At 37.8% G+C, this 23347-nt stretch overlaps 3 protein-coding genes across 6 annotated transcripts in view; 2 read left to right on the forward strand and 1 right to left on the reverse strand.

The window, feature by feature from the left end:
• The first annotated feature begins 1866 nt into the window (after positions 1–1866).
• Positions 1867–16120, forward strand: LOC143202460 (ATP-binding cassette subfamily C member 4). Of its 2 annotated transcripts, none has more exons than XM_076414005.1 (18): positions 1867–2043; positions 5743–5982; positions 6048–6252; positions 7486–7711; positions 7778–8110; positions 11456–11724; positions 11775–11973; positions 12034–12290; positions 12348–12500; positions 12556–12746; positions 13782–14229; positions 14282–14432; positions 14498–14604; positions 14705–14828; positions 14892–15071; positions 15130–15257; positions 15313–15558; positions 15617–16120. In XM_076414005.1, the coding sequence occupies exons 1-18, from the start codon at positions 1970–1972 to the stop codon at positions 16070–16072; spliced, it is 3987 nt and encodes a 1328-aa protein (XP_076270120.1). In that variant the 5' UTR covers positions 1867–1969; the 3' UTR covers positions 16073–16120. The 2 variants fall into 2 exon arrangements, with proteins under 2 accessions (XP_076270120.1, XP_076270121.1); XM_076414006.1 differs by having other exon boundaries at positions 1869–2043; positions 15313–15562; positions 15621–16120.
• On the forward strand, positions 2640–3136 carry LOC143203272 (uncharacterized). Its single transcript, XM_076415443.1, has 2 exons — positions 2640–2768; positions 2883–3136. The coding sequence occupies exons 1-2, from the start codon at positions 2651–2653 to the stop codon at positions 3134–3136; spliced, it is 372 nt and encodes a 123-aa protein (XP_076271558.1). The 5' UTR covers positions 2640–2650.
• Positions 16121–17065: 945 nt separating the features above from the next.
• Positions 17066–23347, reverse strand: part of LOC143202459 (ATP-binding cassette sub-family C member 4) — a 55315-nt gene continuing 49033 nt past the window's right edge. For all 3 annotated transcript variants that reach the window (XM_076414001.1, XM_076414002.1, XM_076414003.1), the window contains exons 7-14: positions 23038–23333; positions 21969–22754; positions 19810–20191; positions 19194–19751; positions 18905–19135; positions 18146–18640; positions 17865–18084; positions 17066–17800 (exon numbers count right to left, since the gene is read on the reverse strand). In XM_076414001.1, coding sequence (XP_076270116.1) covers positions 17527–17800; positions 17865–18084; positions 18146–18640; positions 18905–19135; positions 19194–19751; positions 19810–20191; positions 21969–22754; positions 23038–23333 — 3242 coding nt within the window. In that variant the 3' untranslated portion in view covers positions 17066–17526. The remainder of the gene's footprint in view (positions 17801–17864; positions 18085–18145; positions 18641–18904; positions 19136–19193; positions 19752–19809; positions 20192–21968; positions 22755–23037; positions 23334–23347) is intronic.

Below are 23347 nucleotides of genomic sequence, written 5' to 3' on the forward strand. Positions count from 1 at the left end.
ATATAACAGTTCAATTGAAAAGTCCCCGGCGTACTATAGCAAAACACATTTTCTTGGCAAAATTAGTGATACACTGATTATAGGACCCTTCAACTTTTCGATACCATTTTGGTAGTACGATTTGTCCTTTGCTTCAAAATAAGCATCCGAATTATCAACTCGTCGTTGACTTTGGTCAAAAGTGAGATCGCGCCGCACCCACTTTGCACAGAGCTTTCTCATACCCAAATATTTGTGAATGATATGGTATACATGTTCACTTGATATCTGTGTCTGCTATTTCATTAAATTTCAATTTACGGCCATTCAAAACCATATTGTGGATTTTTTAAATGTTTTTGTCGGTAACAACCTCTTTTGGCCGTCCACTACTTTCATCGACTTCGGTGCTCATTTCACCACGTTTAAACTTAGCATACCAATCCTTGATGGTTGATTTTCCTGTGGCAGTGTCCGGAAAGTCGACATTAAGCCAAGTTTTTGTTTCAACTGTATTTCTTCCCTTCAAAAAGCAATATTTTATCAACACCAGAAATTGTTTTTACCCATTTTTGTTCACAGTAACAAAAGTTGCTTCACTATAATTCACAAACCAATGATTCGACAGCGGTCAAATTTTTACACGCATCTTTTGAGGGTTAGGGCTAACTAAAAAACATATGGATTTAATTCTAGTAGCGCCATCTATGTATCAGGCCGGGGACTTTTCAATTCACCTGTTGTACGAGCATTTGGTCAAAATGTACGAATTAATTGCAACTGTACTTTTGTAGATATGACAAATGCATTGGAGACAATTCAGTGATTAAATCTAATTTATTAAATTATCTTTGAAAACATTGTGTTAGATTATTTTGTTTACATTATATGTCGTTATATATCAACGTTAAAATAAACTATATATCAGTGTTAAATGCGGCTACATTGCGACATTTCGACGTAATAAATTGAAATGACCTAAGTTCACTGCTAGATTGGATAGATTATATGTCAGGTGTTCCATTCCTTGTATTTATTGCCCTCTGGGGGTATACTGAAGAATTACTGGTGATATTACAATCATTACACCATAGTGACAGTTACCTGCAATATTCCTACGGCTTCCCATATGATATATTTAGTATTTAAAAATCAAATTGAACGGCTTTTATACTGAACCACTTTCGTTAGCAAACCCTTACTAAAAACCACTCAAAAACCCCTGAAGGGTATAGCGGTCTGGTCTCTACTCATTACCTTACCAAAATATCTTCAAAGTATATAAGTAATTATCTCTACGTCCACATAATATTTAAAGAAATATCCTCTAACTCCGTTGAGGAGTTATGTCTTGCATCATATCAGCTCCGCAATAACATTATACACAAATATCTGATTATTTTAGATAAGAAAATATGTGAAAATATTGTACGCGCCTTTGAAATTCGAGTGTTTCCCTCGATTCCCCTCCAACAGATCTTGATTTGGTTCCGATGGGACAACGTCGGAAGAACGCTCTTTCGAATAAAAGAAGAATTTTGAAAATCGGCCCAAAATTGACGGAGAAATCGGTGAAGTCAATAAAGAGTACCAATGGAATCAGACATTTCACGGACTTTCAGAAATCCAGAGACTTTTTAAGCATATCTCGTATATTTTTGAACTACATAGGGTTCTGTTTTGTTTAAATGCTGTTGAGTATAAGCCAATCATCATCTGGATAATTTCCACGTGATACCGCGAAAACTAGGAGTCATTATTTGATTTTCTGAGTGAAAACTAGCATGTGTTCGACCGGAGATTAAAACCAACCTGTTATCTTACATAAATAATCGTAAAAGAATGTAAATTGTAGTAAGAGCAAACGAAACGGCGTATTGTTTAAAATTAGACGGTTTTGGTACGGATTTTATTTATTGCCAGAGATACCGTGATAACCTCGGCTTTGATTGTCATTCGTCTGTTACCTCCGTGGCGAGCATCAGTGAACATGGACGGTGCTTTTAAGCTGAAACATGACAATCCGAAAGCGAAAGCCAACTTCTTGTCGAAGCTGTTCTTCACGTAAGTCAAATCTCGATCATCCGTCATATTTTTAACGTTAAATTACTAATACTAACACATAAGTTATTTTTTTAACCGTCCGGTCAATGACCAAACTTTCACCGTTCGTTCAACGACCGGGTACCCGGGTACCCACTTATATTACTTGTACGTTAGTGTACTGAATAAAAAAAAATTCTGTGTAAACACCTATAGGGACACAGTTTATAGTGCTCATGGAAATAACAAGAGTGGAATTCCAAGTCAATCGATATTTAGGTACCTGAGATTTCGTTTTCCACTTCTCATGTCGTACGAAAAGAAAGAAAAGTATTCAGTTAAAATTCTACAAGCGTAGTCAACAGACTATAAAATATACACTGAAAGTGACAAGAAAATATAAAAAATTATTTGATATTAATTATTAATATTATTAATATATTAAAATACAATATATTAACAAAAAAATTGTATTTATTCTAAATAAAATGGCTGATTCATCGAGTTTTAGACGGTAAGAAGAGATTTAATTGTTTTATTTTCAAGTAAATTATTTATTTTATGTTTTCAATATGAAAAAAAAAAATTTTAAATTGTTTACAATAGAGTCACCCACTCTTAGAGTAATATGAATTTGGAGAAAACATTCGAAGCAGAAGAACCTGATGATGACTGCGTGTTGGATAGTAGTGATGATGAATATTTTCCCCCGAGTCAGGTGGCAGCTTCGGGTTGTGATGATACAGGTAATTAACATTTCTATTTTCTCTTGTGTACGTTGATAGTTATAATGTATTTTATGTTATATAAATTGTATATTTTATTCATAATGAATGATGGAATTGCACTCAACAATGAAGATAAAGACCAGGAAGATGAAGATAAAGAAAGTGAAGATGGAGAGGATGAGGATGAAGAAAGTGAAGTAGAAGCGACAGCGTTTGGAATGACAGCAAGAGGTGGTACTCAGTGGGCTGCGACATCACCAAGTGAACATCAAGCTGGGAGGCGTAATATTATTCGAGAGAAATCTAGATACGTTAAACTAGAAAAATATATTCGGTATGTGAGAACCCTATTTTTGACGAACATTGATTACAACCACTATATGTGAAGGATGTATGAAATAATTTAATGTACTTCAATTTTTATATGGCACTGTACCATAATAAATAAAATAATGTAAATAAATAAATAGTAAAAGAATGGAAAACGATATTAATAAAATAAAATAAAACGTAGTCATTTATTTCTTACTTACTATTTTCGTTATTTGTTATAATAAGAATTATTGTTTAATTATTGTTTAAATAAAAAAAATTACAAACTATATTGTCTATTGTCAATTTAAAAGTCAAATTAACTAAATCCTTTAATAAGCAGTCTCTGAAGTGTGTACCTGGACATTGAACGTGCGGTGTGTTAAGTTTGATAGTTAATAACTTTTATTAATTTATTGATTGTTAAAAAATTTGACAAAAAATGGGTGTCAAATTACTTCAATTTTGGGGATTCAGACGGCCATAAACTTTTTTTAAGAAGTTAATATATTTTACCTGCGGATCACTTCGTGTAACCATTTAATTTAAAGGTAATCGTGCAGCTCTTCGATGGTTACGTAGCCATAAGCATTGATAATTAATCGTACAACTTTGTTTTGGGTGCGTTGGATTACTAAATAGTTTGATGTTTGAATGCAACCCTATATTTGCATCCGATAGGTCCAAATTGGCTTTATGATTGTCTGATAAATCAATCTCTTTGATTTTAGATCAAGTTGAGAGTATCTTTCGACTAACCAGTACTGTTGTTTGACTTTGAGTCTAATCTACTTTGTTTTTTGTCTAACTTTTTTTTTATTATTCAATTAATACATTATTACTAGACGTTTCCGTCTAACCCACAATTTGTCTTTATGCTAACTTAAATCTAGGTATATAACTAGGAGGACCCATCGGCCCTAACTCAGTCTCTGGTGAAATAATGTTTATACATGTCACTGCTGTATTTTTTTAATATATGCACCTCACTACACTTGTCTAACATGATGTTTTAAATTTTACCATCGAGATGGACGATTTAGCTGATTCTACTTGAGGAATCGGCCATCCGTCAAGTAATATAATTAGGTTTACATAATTTCACTACAAGGAAAAATTAACATATAGATTTGGAGCTATTAAGCTATATTTTCTAGTCTCTAGTCCATTTATAGATCATGCTAACTGCTATTTTTGTACTTTTCTACAGCTTTAGGCAAATGCTCTAACAAGTCACCTCTTCTTATTTCGAATAAATCAGTTTTTTAAGTAACTTGATAGCTTCTGCGTTCTAAACTCTTTCCCATTTTGCAACTTATATGTATATAGAAATTTGTACAAGGCATGCAAGACAGGTAGATTTTAGATAGATTTCACTATATAATTTAAATATAACTCAAATATAAAAAAAAAAACATATTTTATGGTATTCCATGCTCTTAGTCTCCAAAACTGGAAAAGATTGTACTGAAAGCGTCCAAACTACTTTTAATGATTGCATTTGGTGTATGGTGCTGTATTTGATAAAAGAAATCTCGAAATGACAAAAAAGCGAATGATTAAAATTATTGTTGGGAACTATCGACCATTTAGTAACTGACTACTTTTTACTATCGAGTGTTTCAGTCGCTACTTTTGGCCCGACTGATCTTGTTACTACTTACTATCGACTATCCCCTTGATTGCCTTGATACAAATGTATATATATATATATATATATATAGTTTTATGATTTTTTTGGTAGTTTGCTTGTAAATAGCAATATATTGTATATTAATGTTATAGCATTTTAATACGATATTTTTCAAGATGTTTATTCTAATTGGTTAAAAAGATTAAAATTGGGAATGATAAATAGTAAAATATTTTAACTGTTTTTATAGCAATAAGAGGTAACATTTCCTTTATTCTCTCGATTTTTGTTAAAAAATATTTCCAATTATATCATTTCATTCAGATTATTTTTAATTATGTCATTATTTATGGTTATTGTACATTTTTAGTTTTTAGGTTGTTGGATTAGTGGATTAGTTTTTTTTCTATGACTAGGTGTTTTCTAAATTTTTATATAATATTTTTGGTTGTTGTACATCTTCAGCTTTTAGGTTTTGTTTAAGTTCTATCGTATTGTATATTTATTATAGTATATTATTTAAAAATAGCAATTAACACATTACAATAAAATATTTTTGGGTATTAATCCATTCCATAGAAAAATTCGATTTATCTTTACAGATCCATAGAACATTTAAATATAAAAGTAATTCTATCTCGTCTAAAATTAAATTATAAATTGCGAGTTATGTATTATTATCAAAATAGTATTCAGCATATTTTTTTCCTTTTCTTTTTTAGACATAGTTCGTGAAGGAATTTATACATCACCATGTAGCTTATACTACCGTATATATATAAATATAAATAAAATTAACCGCCATAAGCAATTATCTCCGTCCTTTCCTCTCTCACAATTTATACATGAAAGGATTCGTACATCTTCGTCTGACAACACGAACTGAAAAAACAGTTGAACCGTCCATTTGACTGAAAATAGTAATTACTATTTTTAGTTGCTAGTTTTCTGACTATTGACTGTTTCGACTGTTTTCAGTTGATAGTCCCCAACGCTAATTAAAATTAAGAATAAAACAAACAAACAGAGATATATGTCTTTTTCTAGATGGACGATTCCCATATTCTATCTCGGCACAAAACGAAAGATTCAGCTGACTGATATGTACAAGACGTTGAATGAGAACAAGTCGGAAGGTCTAGGTTACGATCTGGAAAGCAATTGGGACAAGGAAGTACAAAGAGCCAAAGGGTCCAAACCCAGTTTGCTCCGCGCCTTGTTCAAGACGTTCTTCTGGAGCTACATGATATATGGACTCCTGATCTTCATCCAATACGTACCGCTGAGGTGAGATTTCGTCTTAATATTGACTGATGTTACATTAAACGTAAATGTTGGATCAATCGTATCAGGTCTCCCCAACCCGTGGTCTTAGCCCAGCTGATCAGAGGCTTCAGCGACCCGAATCTCAGCGACACGACAGCCCTGTATATATCGGCCTCTGTTTTGATCGCTATCTCCATCGTTACAATTTTCCTCAATCACCACTCCATGTATGGTCTATCCATTATCGGTATGAGAGTTCGGGTGGCAATATCATCGTTAATCTACAGAAAGGTAAGTAAAAAGTCCCCGGCCTGACAAATAGATGGCGCTACTAGAATTAAATCCATATGTTTTTAGTTAGCCCTAACTCTCAAAAGGTGCCATAGCCTCAAAAGATAGCATTTTGAATGAAGAAACTTTTATTATTGTGAAAAAATAGATAAAAAGAAAATTCGTGTGTTGATAAAATATTGCTTTTTGAAAGGAAAAATACAGTTGAAGCAAAAACTTGGCTTGGCAAAAATCAACCATAAAGGATTGGTATGCTAAGTTTAGACGTATTGAAATGACCACCGAAGACGGTGAACGCATTGGAAGGCCAAAAGAGGTTGTTACCGACAAAAAGATTTAAAAAATCCACAAATTGATTTTGAAAGGCCGTAAATTGAAATTGTATGAAACAGCAGACACTCCAAAGACATAAACTGAACGTGTACATCATATCAATCACGATTATTTGGGTATGAGAAAGCTCTGTGTAAAGTGGGTGCCGCGCGAGCTCACTTTTGATCAAAAACAACGACGGTTTTATGATTCGAAGCACTGTTTGAAGATGATCAAGCGTAATAAACCCGAATTTTTGCGTCGATATGTGACAATAGTTGAAACATGGCTCCGTCATTTCACTTCGAAGTCCAATCGACAGTCATCCGAGTGGACTGCATACCATGAACCCGCTCCAAAGAGTGAGAAAACGCAACAGTCGGTTGGCAAGGTCATGGTGTCATTGACTACCTTGAGAAAGGAAGTACCATCAACAGAGACTATTACATAGCGTTATTGGACCGTTTGAAGGATGAGATCGCCGGAAAACGGCCGCATTTAAAGAAAAAGAAAGTGCTGCTTCACCAAGACAATACACCGTATGAAAAATGCATGAATTGGGCTTCGAATTGCTTCCTCATCCACCGTACTCTCCAGATCTGGCCTCCAGCGACTATTTCCCGTTCTCAGATCTCAAGAGAATGCTCGCTCGAATGAAGAGGCGATTGTCGAAACTGAGGCCTATTTTGAAGCAAAGAACAAATCGTACTACAAAAATGGTATCGGAAAGTTGGAGGGTCGCTATAATCAGTGTATCACCCTTGAAGGGATTTATGTCCAATAAAAAAACTAATTTTGCCAAAAAAATGTGTTTGACTATGGTAGGTCGGGGATTTTTCAATTGACCTGTTAATCATAGTTTCTTTCTCTTCATTGATCTTGTTGCTGTTCTAAATTTTCCAACAATTTTATACTTTGCAGATCATGAAATTGAACAAAAGGTCTCAAGGCCAAACAGCCGGTGGTCAGATCATCAACCTTCTGTCCAATGACGTCCAGAGAATCGATCAGATTGCCTTGTTCCTGCACTTCCTCTGGATTATGCCCATCCAGGTAGTGGTGGTTGGCTACCTGATGTGGAGCCTGATTGGTGTATATTGCCTCGTTGGTATCGGCACCATGATCATTGTAACCATACCACTGCAAAGTATGTCTTAACAAGTTAATTAACATCTAAAAGCCCTTCACACCAAGTTATCATTCAATGTTTCAGCTTATCTGGGAAAAGTCACCTCCCAGTTACGGTTCAAGGTGGCAGGTCGCTGTGATGACCGTGTGAAGCACATGAGCGAGATTGTCTCGGGCATCCAGGTTATCAAGATGTACGCCTGGGAGAAGCCCTTTGAAGCTCTGATCAAGTATCTCCGAGAGCGGGAGATATCGTCCTTGACCAAGGCCTCTTATTTGCGAGGATTTTACTCCAGTTGCAACGTGTTCATCGAAAGACTCACTCTGTTCACCACTGTTATTGCTTACGTGATGGTCGGCAATAGGATAACAGCGGACATTGTCTTCTCCATGGCTCAATTCTTCAACATACTGCAATGTAAGTAAAAGGTGATTATTAATCCATTCAAAGTTTTTTTGTACATACGTCAACAAGATGTTTAATGTATTGCCTGCCGTAGTTTGTAAATTCATTTCAGAATTAGACAATATATTCCTTCTCATTTTATTCTAGTTAAAAAGAGACACAATGCTGTCTGATTAGGTCGAACACGCAAACGAATGAGCGTGTCGGAGCCGTCCAGTTGTCAGACGTATGCAAAATTCTTGAAAGTAATAGTGATAAGAGGTTATAACTCTAACCTATAAACTATTGTGGCTGAATAATTAACTGAAGTTTTTAGATGTACTATAATATTAAAATAAATTATGTTTGGTAACATTTTTGTTCAATTATTTTATTTAGATTAAAATTTTGTTGTATGTCAAAAGCGAACTGAACTAAAAATCACAGTTGATGCGACAACATTGCGACTTTTTGACGACGAAGTTTCGATGACGTATATACAAATAAATTTTGAATATATTATATATATATATATATATATATATATATATATATAACATTATGTTAATTAGTTAGTCTGATTATAAGTCTATATATGTCCTATTGTTAAACGTTTTTGTCTGATTAGCAAGCACACTGAGGGACACTAACACTCTTTTAAAGCACTTAACACATAATACGGGGTATAGACAATCACTCGCAACACTTAATTAGCACTCGCAACACAACACTATGTTAGGCTTGCTAGCAGTACCCTATAGTTGGATTTCGTATGACCAATAGGCTTTGATATATTTGATACTAGCGACCCGCCCCGGCTTCGCACGGGTGCAATGCTGATACTAAATTAAATACACTACAGAAAAAATATGAACGTTGTATATAAAAACATAGCGGCCCGCTCCGACTTTGCACGGGCATAAAATATATATGCCTATGTCACTCAATGAAAACATGATTAAAATCGATCCAGTATTTTTGGTTCATTCATTACTGCCCTTGGCCTGCACGCATTAAATTTGGAGTAAAACAATTCCTCTTCCCCTATACTTACTATGAAGATTTCCTGCTATCTTTGGAATATCTAAATTCATACAATTTTTATTACATTACACATTTTTAAACGCAAATTTTAAATTTGTAATATCTCCGAAAATATTTGTTTAATTTATATGCTGTAAGGAACCATATTGATCTATATTAATTGCACACTGTATTTAAGGTACTTAATTCGATAAGGATTAATGCCGTATTGCTTAAAATAGCTTCGTAAATAAGCCATTTTCTCACGTAAAAAGTAAACAATAAAAATGGTTAATATGGGTTATCCCTAAAAGATAAACATATACCATCGCGGACTTTTTTGTAGACCTTTTTATAGTGTACAATACTGTAGTACATTAATTTGATCTAACTCGTAGGGTTAGGCAGCGTTTTTGCTAATTGCTAAATAAGCCTAAAAAAATAGGTTAATTTACGACATCACGTTAGAAACCTCTAAAATTAGCAATGTTGCCTTAGTATATTATGCATGTATTATACATATAAACCTTCCTCTTGAATCACTCTATCTATTGAAAAAAACCGCATCAAAATCCGTTGCGTAGTTTTAAAGATTTAAGCGCACATAGGGATATAGGGACAGAAAAGGCGACTTTGTTTTATACTATGTAGTGATAATTTAAGACCAAGTTGTTTTCGTTTAGCAAGTATGTGCTTCTTCCAGGTTAGATGTCGATCCAGATGCATACCAAGACATTTAACAATCACGGTTTGACGAAGTTAACGATGATATTTACTGGTGGGCATGTTCTTCTACGTAGAGTGAATGTCACATGGGTAGACTTTGTGTCATTTTCTTTAATACACCACGTCTTCAGTAAAAATGCAGATCTTCTTGATGTTATATACACTTGGAGACCTTGACATGCTACAATTCTATTTTCAGAAAACTCATTCAAAACCCGCTGTGGCAAATAAGGACCTCGAAAATATTGACTCAATTTTGATTGGCTCCAAATGTATGAAATATATGGTTGTTCATTATTTTCCGGAAATTATGATGATGAGCTGCTGAAGGTTTTTTGTGTACCTTTTCCGTATTGCGTTGATGTTACCTGTGGCAAATTCGGGAATTTCGCTATTTTCATATTTTTTTCGTAGCCAGTCCTGTTTTTTTAAGCGAAGTTAAACTATATACACAGGAACAGTTGTCTATCTATCTATCATTCTTAAATGACCTTTATACCAAAGTATATCCAGTAGGCAATCTTTGTAAGATGAGTTGTATCACTTGTATCTCTATGTTAAATTAGCACTGATGAGCTGATAACACTTCAATTGAAAAGTCCCTGGCCTACCATAGTAAAACACATTAAAAAAATTAGTTTTCTTTATTCAATATGATTCCCTTCAAGGGATGATACACTGATTATAGCGACCCTTCAACTTTTCGATACCATTTTTGTAGTACGATTTGTCCTTTGCTTCAAAATAGGCCGCAATTTCGGCGATCACCTCTTCATTCCACGAAAATTTCTTCCCAACGAATATTCCTTTGAGATCTGAGAACAGAAAATAGTCGCTGGAGGTCAGATCTGGAGAATACGGTGGATGAAGAGGCAATTCGAAGCCCAATTCATGGATTTTTGCCACCGTTTCCACTGACTAGTGACACGGTGCATTGTCTTGGTGAAGCAGCACTTTTTTTTTCAAATGCGACTGTTTTTTGGCGATTTCGTCCTTCAAACGGTCCAATAACGCTATGTAATATTCGCTATTGATATATCGTCCTTCCTTTTTCATGGTAGTCAATCAAAATGACCCATGCGCATCCCAAAATACAGACGCCCTTGTCAAATATCGATGCAAAAACTCAGCTTTATTACGCTTGATCATCTTCAAACACTACTCCGAATCATCAACTCCTCCTTGTTTTTGGTCAAGAGTGAGCTCGGATGGTACTCATTTTACACAGAGCTTCCTCATACCCAAATATTCGTGAATGATATGATGTACACGTTCAGTTGATATCTTTAGAGAGTCTGCTATTTCATTCAATTTCAATTTACGGTCATTCAAAATCATTTTGTGGATTTTTTTAATGTTTTTTTTCGTCGGTAACAACCTCTTTTGGGCGTCCACTGCGTTCACCGTCTTCAGTGCTCATTTCACCACGTCTAAACTTAGTGTTCGGAAACTCGGCATCAAGCCAAGTTTGTGCTTTAACTTTATTTTCGCCCTTCAAAAAGCAATATTTTATCAACACACGAAATTCCTTTTTGTCCATTTTTTTACAATAACAAAAGTTGCTTCACTCAAAATGCTATAATTCACAAAATGATGATCCGACACAAATTACTTATCAAATTCTTTCAGTGGCTATGGCCATCATTTATCCGATGGCAGTCAGTCAAAGCGCCGAGACCTGGGTAGCCATTAAAAGATTGGAAAAGGTGCTAGTTCTGGAGGAGAAGGAGGAACCCAAAATAGAGAAGGTAGTAGAGAACACGATCAGATTGTCGGACATCAACGCCGAATGGGTACCGAACACGCCGGTTCTCAAGAACCTGAATTTGATGGTACCGGAGGGTAAACTGTGCGCCGTCATCGGACCAGTAGGTGCAGGCAAGAGCTCTCTATTACAGGTAGATCATGATACAGTTTTAACTTAAAATATTATATAGTTTTCTTTTAGCTATTACTGAGCGAATTACAACCAACAGCTGGTACCGTAGAAATTGGAGGTTCTATATCTTACGCTTGTCAGGAACCGTGGCTATTTGTTGCATCAGTCCGCAAGAACATTCTTTTTGGAAAACCTTATGTGTCTACTCTATACAGTAAGGTAGCCGAAGTGTGTGCCTTGCAAGCAGACTTCAAACAGTTTCCTTATGGTATGCATCAACATATTGATGCCTGAATGAGTGATAGGTAATGATGTATTCGTTTTTTAGGTGATAAAACCATGGTTGGCGAACGAGGCGTGTCCTTAAGCGGTGGACAAAGAGCTCGCATCAACTTGGCTCGGGCTATATACCGTCAAGCTGACATATATCTCTTGGATGATCCCCTGTCTGCCGTAGACACCCATGTTGGTAAACACCTCTTCGAAAAATGCATAGTCAACTACCTCAGAGGCAAAACGAGAGTGTTGGTCACCCATCAGCTTCAGTATCTGAAGAAAGCTGACGTTATACTGGTGATCAATGAGGTATCTAAACTATCCCTGTCTTGTTGTTGGATACTAAGTGAATTAGTGATGTTCTAGGGCCGCATAGAGGCTCAAGGAACTTACGACGAACTTTTAAATAGTAGCGTGGACTTCACCAAGTTACTGGCGGCAGCTGACGAGACCCAGGAAGAAAAGGAGAAGGGAGGTGACGAAGCTGAGGAGGCAGTTCGACGAAGAATGTCCACTTTAGTGAGTCTTAGTGATGGTTAACACTGTCGTCAAATAAATCGATTTAATTTTGTAGAGTACTTCTTCTACTATTGAACAAACTATCAAGGAAGATGATGCCGAGGAGATGGGTAGTTGCGAAGGTAGTACACCCTTCAAGGACTATTTCAAGGCCGTTGGTAGTATCTGTTTGCTGATTACAGTCGTAATGTTCTTCGTGATGTCAATGTTGGCTTGCACGGCGACAGACTACTGGGTAGCGTACTGGTAAGGCCTCGTGTTTCGTCGTTACTGTCAATATTTTCTGACCTTCAACATCGCTTATGCGTTTATGACATATGAGATATGTAAAAACAACTAAGCCCAAGTACAATTTCCCTTATTAACTGTTGATTTTATGTGATTATAAAGATAACAATTGTTATCTTCTATATGTACTTCTTGCTTGTTTTACAATCGTTGTCAATAGTGTAGACTATATAAATCATGTGATGTTCAAGCTTTATCTGATTTCCAATATATATGGCCTTGTAAGTTTTATTGAAACTACATTTCAAAGCGTGAAGGTGTATGTGATGAGTAGAAAGACAAACTTACAAAGCAGATTAGGGGATATCACCCTGAACATACCTTATTGGTATGGACATAACCTTTTCATTCAAAGGTGTTAAGTATCCTGGCGGAAATAAACAGCAAGGAATAAACAACTTACATTAACAATGTTGCTAGAGACAAATTGTACCGGAACATTCACTGAGCTTAAACCATTCATCAGTGGAAAATACAAAAAAAACACGATGTTTTAAAAATGTCAATAAATAGCCAGCAGAGTAAACAAATACTAGGGCTTGAATGAGTAAGAAAAACGAAAACCCTTATATTTTTTCGATGTACTGCACATGGACATGTTCCTAATCTAACAAACATAAAAATAATTATACCTAAATAATTATAACTTACCTGCAAACAATTGCTTGAAGAAGAGTGGATTTAAAGTTCCTTGTGATGGTGAGAAAAATCACTTGCCACTAGTCAAACTTGCTAAGACGTTTGTTAGTTTTGATGATAATTTAGAGGTCTGTAGAGTGCACACAAATGCTGAAATTGTCACATCTGTATTGCCAGTTGCTAATGAAGAAGTGGAAGAAAGCGAAGAAGAAGACATTAAAATTTTCTCTAATTAAGAGAAAGAAAATGAAGACTAACTATTGAACTCTGTATTCATTGAAATATGTAGCAAATTGTACTATATTATGAAACATGAGTAATATTTATTTAAATAAATATTCCCATTTTATTCAGGACCAATCAAGAAGATCTTCGATTTCAAAATTCAACGCAAAATGTCTCCCTCAACCTCCTATCTGACCAAGACGAGTTATTGTCGAGATACGAGTACAATATCAACCCGCAAAATATCAGCAAGGCCATCATCGATCCGGTCGTTATATTCGATGACGTCACCGTTAACGGAACGCCATACAGAATCTTCAAGACTGACATGGCTATATACATTTACACCTCCTTGATTATCGCTGCAATTCTACTGACGACATCCAGAGCCATGCTCTTCTATAAAATGGCGATGGAGGCATCCAAGAACATACACAGGAAGATGTTCCATTGTCTGTTGGAGGCACCGATGCGATTTTTTGACGTAAACCCCAGCGGAAGGGTTCTGAACAGGTTCTCCAAGGATATGGGCGCCATTGACGAGATTCTGCCACGGGTTTTGATGGATGCTCTATCAGTAAGTATTTGGGTGAATCTTGTTGATCTTTTACCGATATTCTGTGTCACAGATTCTCTTGGTCATGGCCGGGATTCTGATCAACGTGTCTTTATCCAACTACTTCATGATTATCGCCATTGTGATTTTGGGTGCCGTGTTTTTGAAGCTGAGGAACTGGTATATAGCTAGTGCGAAAGATATCAAACACTTGGAAGGAATAGGTGGGAGAAAATCGATATTCACACCTCGTACGGTGTGATTTTTAAACTGTATGTTTGTTTTGCAGCTAAATCTCCTATGTTTTCCCATATAAGCTCGACATTAAATGGTCTGACCACCATCAGGGCGGCCCAGGCAGAAAAGGCACTGATAAAAGAGTTTGATGAACATCAGGTAACTAAAAGTGTGATGGGAAAAATAATTTCTGTTTTTTCTTGCAAAGCAATTCGATTTATTCATAAAAACCAAAAGTTGGTGATAAAATTTGTTTTAGAATGTACATTCCTCAACTTGGTACATGACAGTGATGTGTATAGTGGCCTTTGGACTCTGGTTGGACATCATATGTGTCCTGTTCACTGCCATAATTGCCTACGGGTTTGTCATAGCCATAGAATGTATGTATCACTAAAATTCTTATCTGAAGAGAATTCAATACTACATGTTTTTCGTTTCGGTAGATGGATACGTGGAAAATGGGAGTTTGGTGGGTTTGGCCTTATCCCAGTCATTGATTCTGACGGGCATGCTCCAATACGGCATGAGACAAACGGCTGAGGTAGTCAACCAACTAACCAGCGTAGAAAGAGTTCTTCAGTACACTCAGTTGGACAATGAAGGCCCGTTTGAAACACCAGCTGGTATATCAACAATCCCATTTATTGACCAACACTAATTCATTAGTTTTTTGTTTTTAAGATCGCAAACCAAAAGGAAAATGGCCTAAAAACGGGCGAATAGAATTTCAACGAATGAGCCTGAAGTATGTCCAAGATGAACCACCTGTATTGAACAATTTGGATTTCGTCATCCAGTCTGGTGAGAAGGTAATTTTGAAACCTTTTAATTGGCCGTCAAAGATAACGTTATCTCATTATCTAGATTGGCATAGTTGGTAGAACTGGCGCCGGGAAATCCTCCTTGATATCGGCCTTGTTCCGTTTGGCTCCAATCGAAGGGAAAATCGTCATTGACGGCATCGACAGCAAGTCATTGGGACTCAATGATCTACGGAGGAAAATCTCGATCATCCCACAGGAGCCGATTCTTTTCAGTTCGACTCTGAGATACAACCTGGATCCCTTTAAGGAGTTTGATGATAAAACCTTGTGGAGTGTTTTGGAAGAAGTCAGTGATTCTTCTAATTACTGAACTGAAGTTTCTAAACAATGTTTAAACATTCCAGGTAGAGCTCAAGGATGTAGCTGACAGTCTAGACTTCCAGGTATCAGAGGGAGGAAGCAACTTCAGCCTGGGACAGAGACAGTTGGTCTGTCTTGCTCGGGCGCTTCTTCGTAACAACAAAATCCTGGTACTAGACGAAGCCACCGCTAACGTGGACGCCCAGACCGATTCCCTCATCCAGACGACCATCAGGAAGAAGTTCCGGGATTGCACGGTACTGACCATCGCTCATCGTCTCAACACCATCATGGATTCGGATAAGGTTCTCGTTATGGCAGCCGGTAGGATGTTGGAGTTTGATCATCCTTATAAATTGCTGCAGCAGCCCGAGGGACACTTCACCAAGATGGTGTTGGAGACCGGGAAGTCGATGAGCGAACAGCTAAGGGACATCGCATGGCAATCTTGGGTGGAAAAGAACAATGAGACCTCGAACGAATGGAACTCTAAGGCGTAGCGAATGTTTGAGTACAAATAAACAATGAAAAAAAACATTGGTTTTGTTGATTAGTATTTTTATTGAATGCATACAGACAGCATCAAGCGGAAACTTATGCAGATTGGTTGATTTAACATTTCTTCCCATCTTATCGCAAATACTTAAACTACTAAACTCCTAAAAATTAAGAAATCCATCAGTTGTTATATTGTTGGTGTTTTCTTCATTTATTCTCATGTCATATGGTTCTGCATACCATCTGTTAATATTAACAGTTTTCTTGATAAAATGAATCAAAGAAGGCTAAACACTTCTTATCATGATTTAACATCATAGTAAATGTTTCAGAATTCCAAACAAATATTAGTACAATCTCAAATGTAAAACAAGGAGCTGAAAATTTCTCTGGGTATCAACTACTTCTCTTGGTACTTAAAATCGTAAACTAAGACGTCGAGACTAAGTCTCACTAATACACTAAGAGTCGTTCATATTTAATTTAAATTTAATCCATTTTTGGCCAGTTCTACTTCCATAGTATGTATCATTCACATTTTTATTTAAAACTAATAATGGTTAATTTAGAACGACGAAAAACACTTATTCCTCTATTTGCACCCATATAACATTAATTATTAAAAGAAATCCAAAAAAGCTGTTTATACTACAGACTTACACCCCCTCGACTAAACAATCACAGAAATAAGACAAAATTCAAAAACCTTTAGTAGATGGATTGGTGATCATAATAACATATTTTGGATCAATTAAAATTATACATTGTTTGTTTGGTCCTCATTGAATAACAAAAATTAAAATAATAAACGAAGTTGGCCTTGGAATATTAGGATAATCATGACTCCTTTGATGCTTATAACATTTTTAATGTAGAACCAAATAAAAAACTAATGAAATTACATGATATTAGGATTTTTGGCATGAAGAAATTGGAGATAAAATGGTAATTTATGTAGCATTGCTTTTCTTGTGTATTAAATAAAAAAAGGACAATAAATTCAAAATATTTTATTACTTAAAATACTGTATGTACAAAAATATCCATATCTAACCTCTATACATATTTATATATATTTTTTAAAAATATAAAAAATTTGGTACTTGTTTTTGCACTGCAGCTACCGATATTAAAATTCAAAGAAATAACTTCAACACTATAAAACTTTAAGACTAATCATTAAACATATAATAGAAAAGGAACAATGAACTCGCTATCAAGTAAGTTGCGCTGCCACGGAAACAAATGAATCTTTGTGTTAGAAAAATCTTAACTCTGTAGCACCATCTCTCGTATAAAATATATGTTATCTCTTAACGATTTAAGTATAGTAAGATCACAGTAGGTTAATAATTTAAAGTCGGCTGGCAGCTGTTGTGATGACCGTCCCATCACGAGAATACTTCCGTTACTATCAAACAAAAAACAAACAAAAACAAAACTCCTTTTGCGTGTCTTATTCGGGCAAGCTGTTATCTCTGAGATAACGGTCCTTGGCGATCTTTCTGAGCTGTTCGGACATAGCCCTTCCGGTCTCCAGGACCATGTTGGAGAACACGCTGTTCGGATTCTGGAGCAGGATGTAGGGATGATCGAACTCCTTCATGGTGCCGAAGTCCATCACCAGGACCTTGTCGGAGTCCATGATGGTGTTGAGGCGGTGAGCGACCGTGAGTACCGTGCAGTCGGCGAATTTCCTGCGAATGGTTTTCTGAATCAAGGCGTCCGTTCTAAAATAAAAAAAAAACAAATATTAATGTTGTGATGAGGTTTTGGCGAATGCGCCAGTCTTACTGTGGATCGACGTTGGCGGTGGCCTCGTCCAGCATTAGGATCTTATTGTTTCGGATGATGGCTCGGGCTAGGCAAATGAGTTGTCTCTGTCCGACGCTGTAGTTAGCTCCCCTATCCATGACGCGATTCTCTAGACGGTTAATGATATTGGCAGGGTCTTTGAGTTCGACCTCCTCGATAGCTTTGTACAACGTCTCATCGGTGTACTGGTCGAAAGGATCTGGAACCGATGGATAATCGTGTATATCATGTTGAGGGATATGGCAAACGGTGAGACTTACCCAGATTGTATCTTAGCGTCCCGGAGAACAAGACCGGGTCCTGGGGGATGATGGATATGCTGGACCTGAGCGTTTCCAGGTCGATGTCCTGAGTGTTGACCTCGTCGATCTTGATGCCGCCCTCGACGTTGGCGAGTCGGAATAGGGCCGATATCAGCGACGATTTTCCCGCCCCAGTTCGCCCCACGATACCGACTTTCTCGTTGGGCTTGATCTGTAGGTTCAGGTTCTTTAGCACCAAACTACCGTTCTCGTCGTACTTCAGTCCCATGTCCTCGAAGGTGATCTCGCCGTGGTCCGGCCAGTTGGTGGGCGGTTTCTTGGGATTGAGCGGTTCCTTTTCGGGAGGTAACTCCTTGTATTCCAACACTCGCTCTACGGACATCAGTTGGTTGGCGACTTCAGCGGACTGGCGCAGTCCCCACTGCACCATCATCGATAAGGAGATGGCTTGGGTAATGGCGAGACCGACTTCTCCACCGCTTAATCCAATACCTGTATGAAAAAATGTTTAGTGTCGTGAAAAATTAATCCACGTTCTTTTTATTTCTATTATTCATTCAATTTTGCAAGTGATCAAAATTAAAGATAAGCTTCTGATGTTATGGGAATTGTTAGAGTTTACGTGATGGGAGTTAACTAATACAGAATTTTTTTGAATCAATTTTATAGTTTTGGTAGTTTTTAGACCTAAAAATAGGACACAATAATATATAAACCATTATTTTAGCCTCTATTTCTATTTTTTTCGGATCTTACCTTCGCCAAAAGTGAGGAAACTAAAAGTGATCAAGGCAATGAAAACAAAACACAACAGGTCCATATAGAAACCGAAGGCCGAGCTGGCGGCGATGTACATGAACCACGCGCTGGTGTGAGCGTCCTGATGCTTATCGAACTCGTCTCGAAGGATGTGCTGGGCGCCAAAGGCGCGAATGGTCGTCAGTCCGTTCAGGGTGGCGTTTAGGTGGGTGAACACCGGACTTCTCACTGAAAACACAAACAATTCATGACATACCGGGCACGCGTTCCTCGATCGACCACTTACTGATTCCCTCTAGACGCTTCACGTTCTTGGAAGTCTTGAGGAAGATCCTCCTCAAGACCATCGAGATGATTCCGATGATCGCGACCATGATCAGGAACATGGGATTGACGACGGTGATCAGTATGATGGAACCGAGGGCGCTGAGGATCAGCTGAGACGCGTCCAGGATGGCCTTGGGCAGGAGTTCGTCGACCGACCCGATATCCTTGGAGAACCGGTTCAAGATACGTCCGCCGGGATTAGTGTCGAAGAAGCGCATCCGAGCGCGCACCACGCTGGCGAAGATGGTATCGTGCAGCTTCTGGGAGCTCCGCATGGCCAGTTTGTAGAAGAGCATCGAGCGGGTGAGACCTAGGATGAACAGCGAGGCGATTAGGCCGCCGTAGATGTAGAGGAAGGTTTCCGTGTTCCAGTCCAGCGCGTCGAACGGATAGGTAGGCTTGGAGACCACTTCCTCGACGGTATCGTTGGAGGCCGTGCCGTTTAACGAGACGGGGGCTTTGATTTCCTCGATTTTCACCCAGAAACTAACGAAGTAGTCCACCGCCATGCCTGCACCTGTATTTCCACACACCAAATAAATAAACACTCGCACCGTGATATTCCAATGTCTTACCCTGAGCTAGCAAGTACAATATCAAAACAACCATGACGAAGAGACAGTTGCCTCCCGCAAAGAAGTACTTCATCATCAAATTTCCCTGGACCTTGCCCTTGGAGGAGTCCTCTTGCATGTCCTTCATGTTAATCTCGCGTTCGTCCTCCTTCTCGTTATCTTCGTCTTGTTCCGCTAGAATAGCCTCGGGGATACTCAACTCGCTCAAGGCACTGGCCAAAGACTTGATGCTTTTCACGGACATCTTACGGTCTCTTCTCGCTACCTCGGTGATCTTTTGTTTCTCCTCTTCGGATATCTCGGGCTCGCTGGTTAACAGTTTGGCGTAGAGGTTGTCGCTCTCGGAGAGCTCTCTGAAGGACCCTTCGTTTTCGACACGACCCTGGGTACAGAAATGTTTGTTAGGTTGCATATGTTCGGTAGCATCTTTATTTTTTCAAACTTTATTACATCTGATTTGATAAAACATGTATAGAACATTTTTCCAAAGGGCGAAGGCAATCGTGTTAAAACGCTATCTAAGTTGGAGAATATTTGGAAAATCCTCTCAATTGGCTTTAGTAGGTTTATTACAAAACTAATATAGAAGTTGCCATACTTCTAGATATAACTGACTAGTGAATGAATGAAGGTTTTTTCTTTGATTGTAACTGTTTATATTTAGTGTGAATGTTATTACTTTTGGTAGAAATGTAGGTATTTCAATTTGGAGGCATCGACAACAAAAAATGTCTGGCTCTGAGTTGCCTTATTATAATAAGTTAAGGAAAAAGTAATTTCGTTTTTTTAAGACATCTTCACTACATAGTATAAAACAAAGTCGCCTTTTCTGTCCCTATATCCCTATGTGCGCTTAAATCTTTAAATCTACGCAACGGATTTTGATGCGGTTTTTTTCAATAGATAGAGTGATTCAAGAGGAAGGTTTATATGTATAATACATGCATAATATACTAAGGCAACATTGCTAATTTTAGAGGTTTCTAACGTGATGTCGTAAATTAACCTATTTTTTTAGGCTTATTTAGCAATTAGCAAAAACGCTGCCTAACCCTACGAGTTAGATCAAATTAATGTACTACAGTATTGTACACCATAAAAAGGTCTACAAAAAAGTCCGCGATGGTATATGTTTATCTTTTAGGGATAACCCACATTAACCATTTTTATTGTTTACTTTTTACGTGAGAAAATGGCTTATTTACGAAGCTATTTTAAGCAATACGGCATTAATCATTATCGAATTAAGTACCTTAAATACAGTGTGCAATTAATATAGATCAATATGGTTCCTTACAGCATGTAAATTAAACAAATATTTTCGGAGATATTACAAATTTAAAATTTGCGTTTAAAAATGTGTAATGTAATAAAAATTGTATGAATTTAGATATTCCAAAGATAGCAGGAAATCTTCATAGTAATTATAGGGGAAGAGGAATTGTTTTACTCCAAATTTAATGCGTGCAGGCCAAGGGCAGTAATGAATGAACCAAAAATACTGGATCGATTTTAATCATGTTTTCATTGAGTGACATAGGCATATATATTTTATGCCCGTGCAAAGTCGGAGCGGGCCGCTATGTTTTTATATACAACGTTCATATTTTTTCTGCAGTGTATTTAATTTAGTATCATCATTGCACCCGTGCGAAGCCGGGGCGGGTCGCTAGTTTTCATATAAATTTCATACACTATTAGAAATACTATGATATTTAAACGACCTTTTAATGTTCCTGTTACGGAATTTTTGGGGAAAACTGAACCAAGCGATTTTCACAAACCTTTCATAGTCAGTTTTACATCATTAAAACAGTTTCCCAGAGACTGAAACAAAGGGTACTCTGATTAGACAAGGTGTGGGCTAGTTATATGATAGTTGATTCAAACAAAGTCTAATTCTCTCCAATTGATCATTTCTGATCGTTTTTTTTAATCACCTGCTTCAAGGCCCTCTAGTTGTTGTTAATAGAGAGTCTAATGGTTTGGCTAGTAGCTTATAATGATTAATTCCGTTCCAATCCCCTCAAACTTTTAGAATAATTAATAAACACTTAGATAAAGAGATTTTAAAGTCGTCTATTAAGAAGAACCCAAATTATTTATGCCTGAAAATAGTCTGGAGAATACTGTACAGACTACTGTATCTTCATACTTACATTGTTTAAAATAATGATGTGATCTGCATCCTTGAGATGGTGCACTTGATGGGTGACGAGGATACGGGTTTTGTTGCATAGATAACCGTTGATGCACAAATCGTACAAGTGTTTGGAGACGTGGATATCGACGGCGGATAGAGGATCGTCTAGTAGATATATATCGGCTTCCCTGTATATAGCGCGGGCCAGGTTGATACGAGCTTTCTGGCCTCCACTGAGCGACGCCCCCCTGTCACCCACGATCGTCAGGTCGCCGTTGGAGAATTGCTCGAAGTCCTTCTCCAGAGCGCAGGCGCGCACCACGTCGGCGTACTTCTTCTTGTCGTACGGCGCTCCGAACAGTATATTCTGCCTGACGGTGGCGGCGAACACCCACGGTTCCTGCGAGGCGTACGAGACGGATCCGTTCAATTCCATGCCGCCGGTGACCAGCTCCAGCTCGCCCAGGATGGTCTGCAGCAGGGAGCTCTTGCCGCTGCCCACGGGACCGATGATTCCTAGCAGCATGCCCCTGTTCACCGCGAAGCTGATGTTCTCCAGGGCGTTGTCGGAGAGGCGCGCGTTCCACTTCACCGTTAGATCTTTCAGCTTCAGCGGGTTCTTCGTCTGGGAGGTATGGTCGACAGTGAAAGAGGACGACATCGTCTCATACTCGTCGTTCAGCATGAACTCCTCCAGGCGCTTGATGGCGACGATCAGTTCTGCTATTTCGGATATGCCTCTGACGAACATCTGGGACATCGTTTGAGATACAAGGTTCAGGTAAGACATCAACACGAACACCTGAAACGAAAGATATTTGATTATCACCAACCGAATTCGGGTCTTTATAGCAGTTTCTTCTAACTTTTGTTGGGTTAAGTATTAGATGTTTGCATATATTTTTGATCAATGACATCTATTTGTAAAAATGCTACCCGGACGGACTCGATTCTACAAAATCGGTTCTAAGATCTATTAATGTTGCTTGCTTGTGTACTAATGCATGCATAACAAAACAGTGGTAATAACTTCATTTGTAAATTAAATTGTACAAAGCATATCTAATTGAATATTAAATACTCACGGTAGAGGCAGTAATCGGTTTATCCATTAGAGCTACTGTCAGCAGCGTGCTGAACAAGGCCACTCTGGTTGTGAACAAGTTAAACGCCATGTACATTCCTCTGACGTAAGAGGACTTGGTTATGATCTTCAGCTCGGCCTTCCTCGCCTTCTTGATCAACAGGGCGAACGGTTTTTCCCAAGCGTACATCTTGATGACTTGTATGCCGGACAGGATCTCGTCCATCAGCCTCACTCTCTCGTCCGTCTTCATCGCGGTGGCCTTGCGATAGATAGCCGACAATTTACCGAAATATCCTGAAATAACAGAG

The sequence above is a fragment of the Rhynchophorus ferrugineus genome, unplaced genomic scaffold, assembly GCF_030347505.1.
Source record: "Rhynchophorus ferrugineus isolate W39M unplaced genomic scaffold, kcgeb_rfMv2 rfM9, whole genome shotgun sequence".
Lineage (NCBI taxonomy): Eukaryota > Metazoa > Arthropoda > Insecta > Coleoptera > Curculionidae > Rhynchophorus > Rhynchophorus ferrugineus.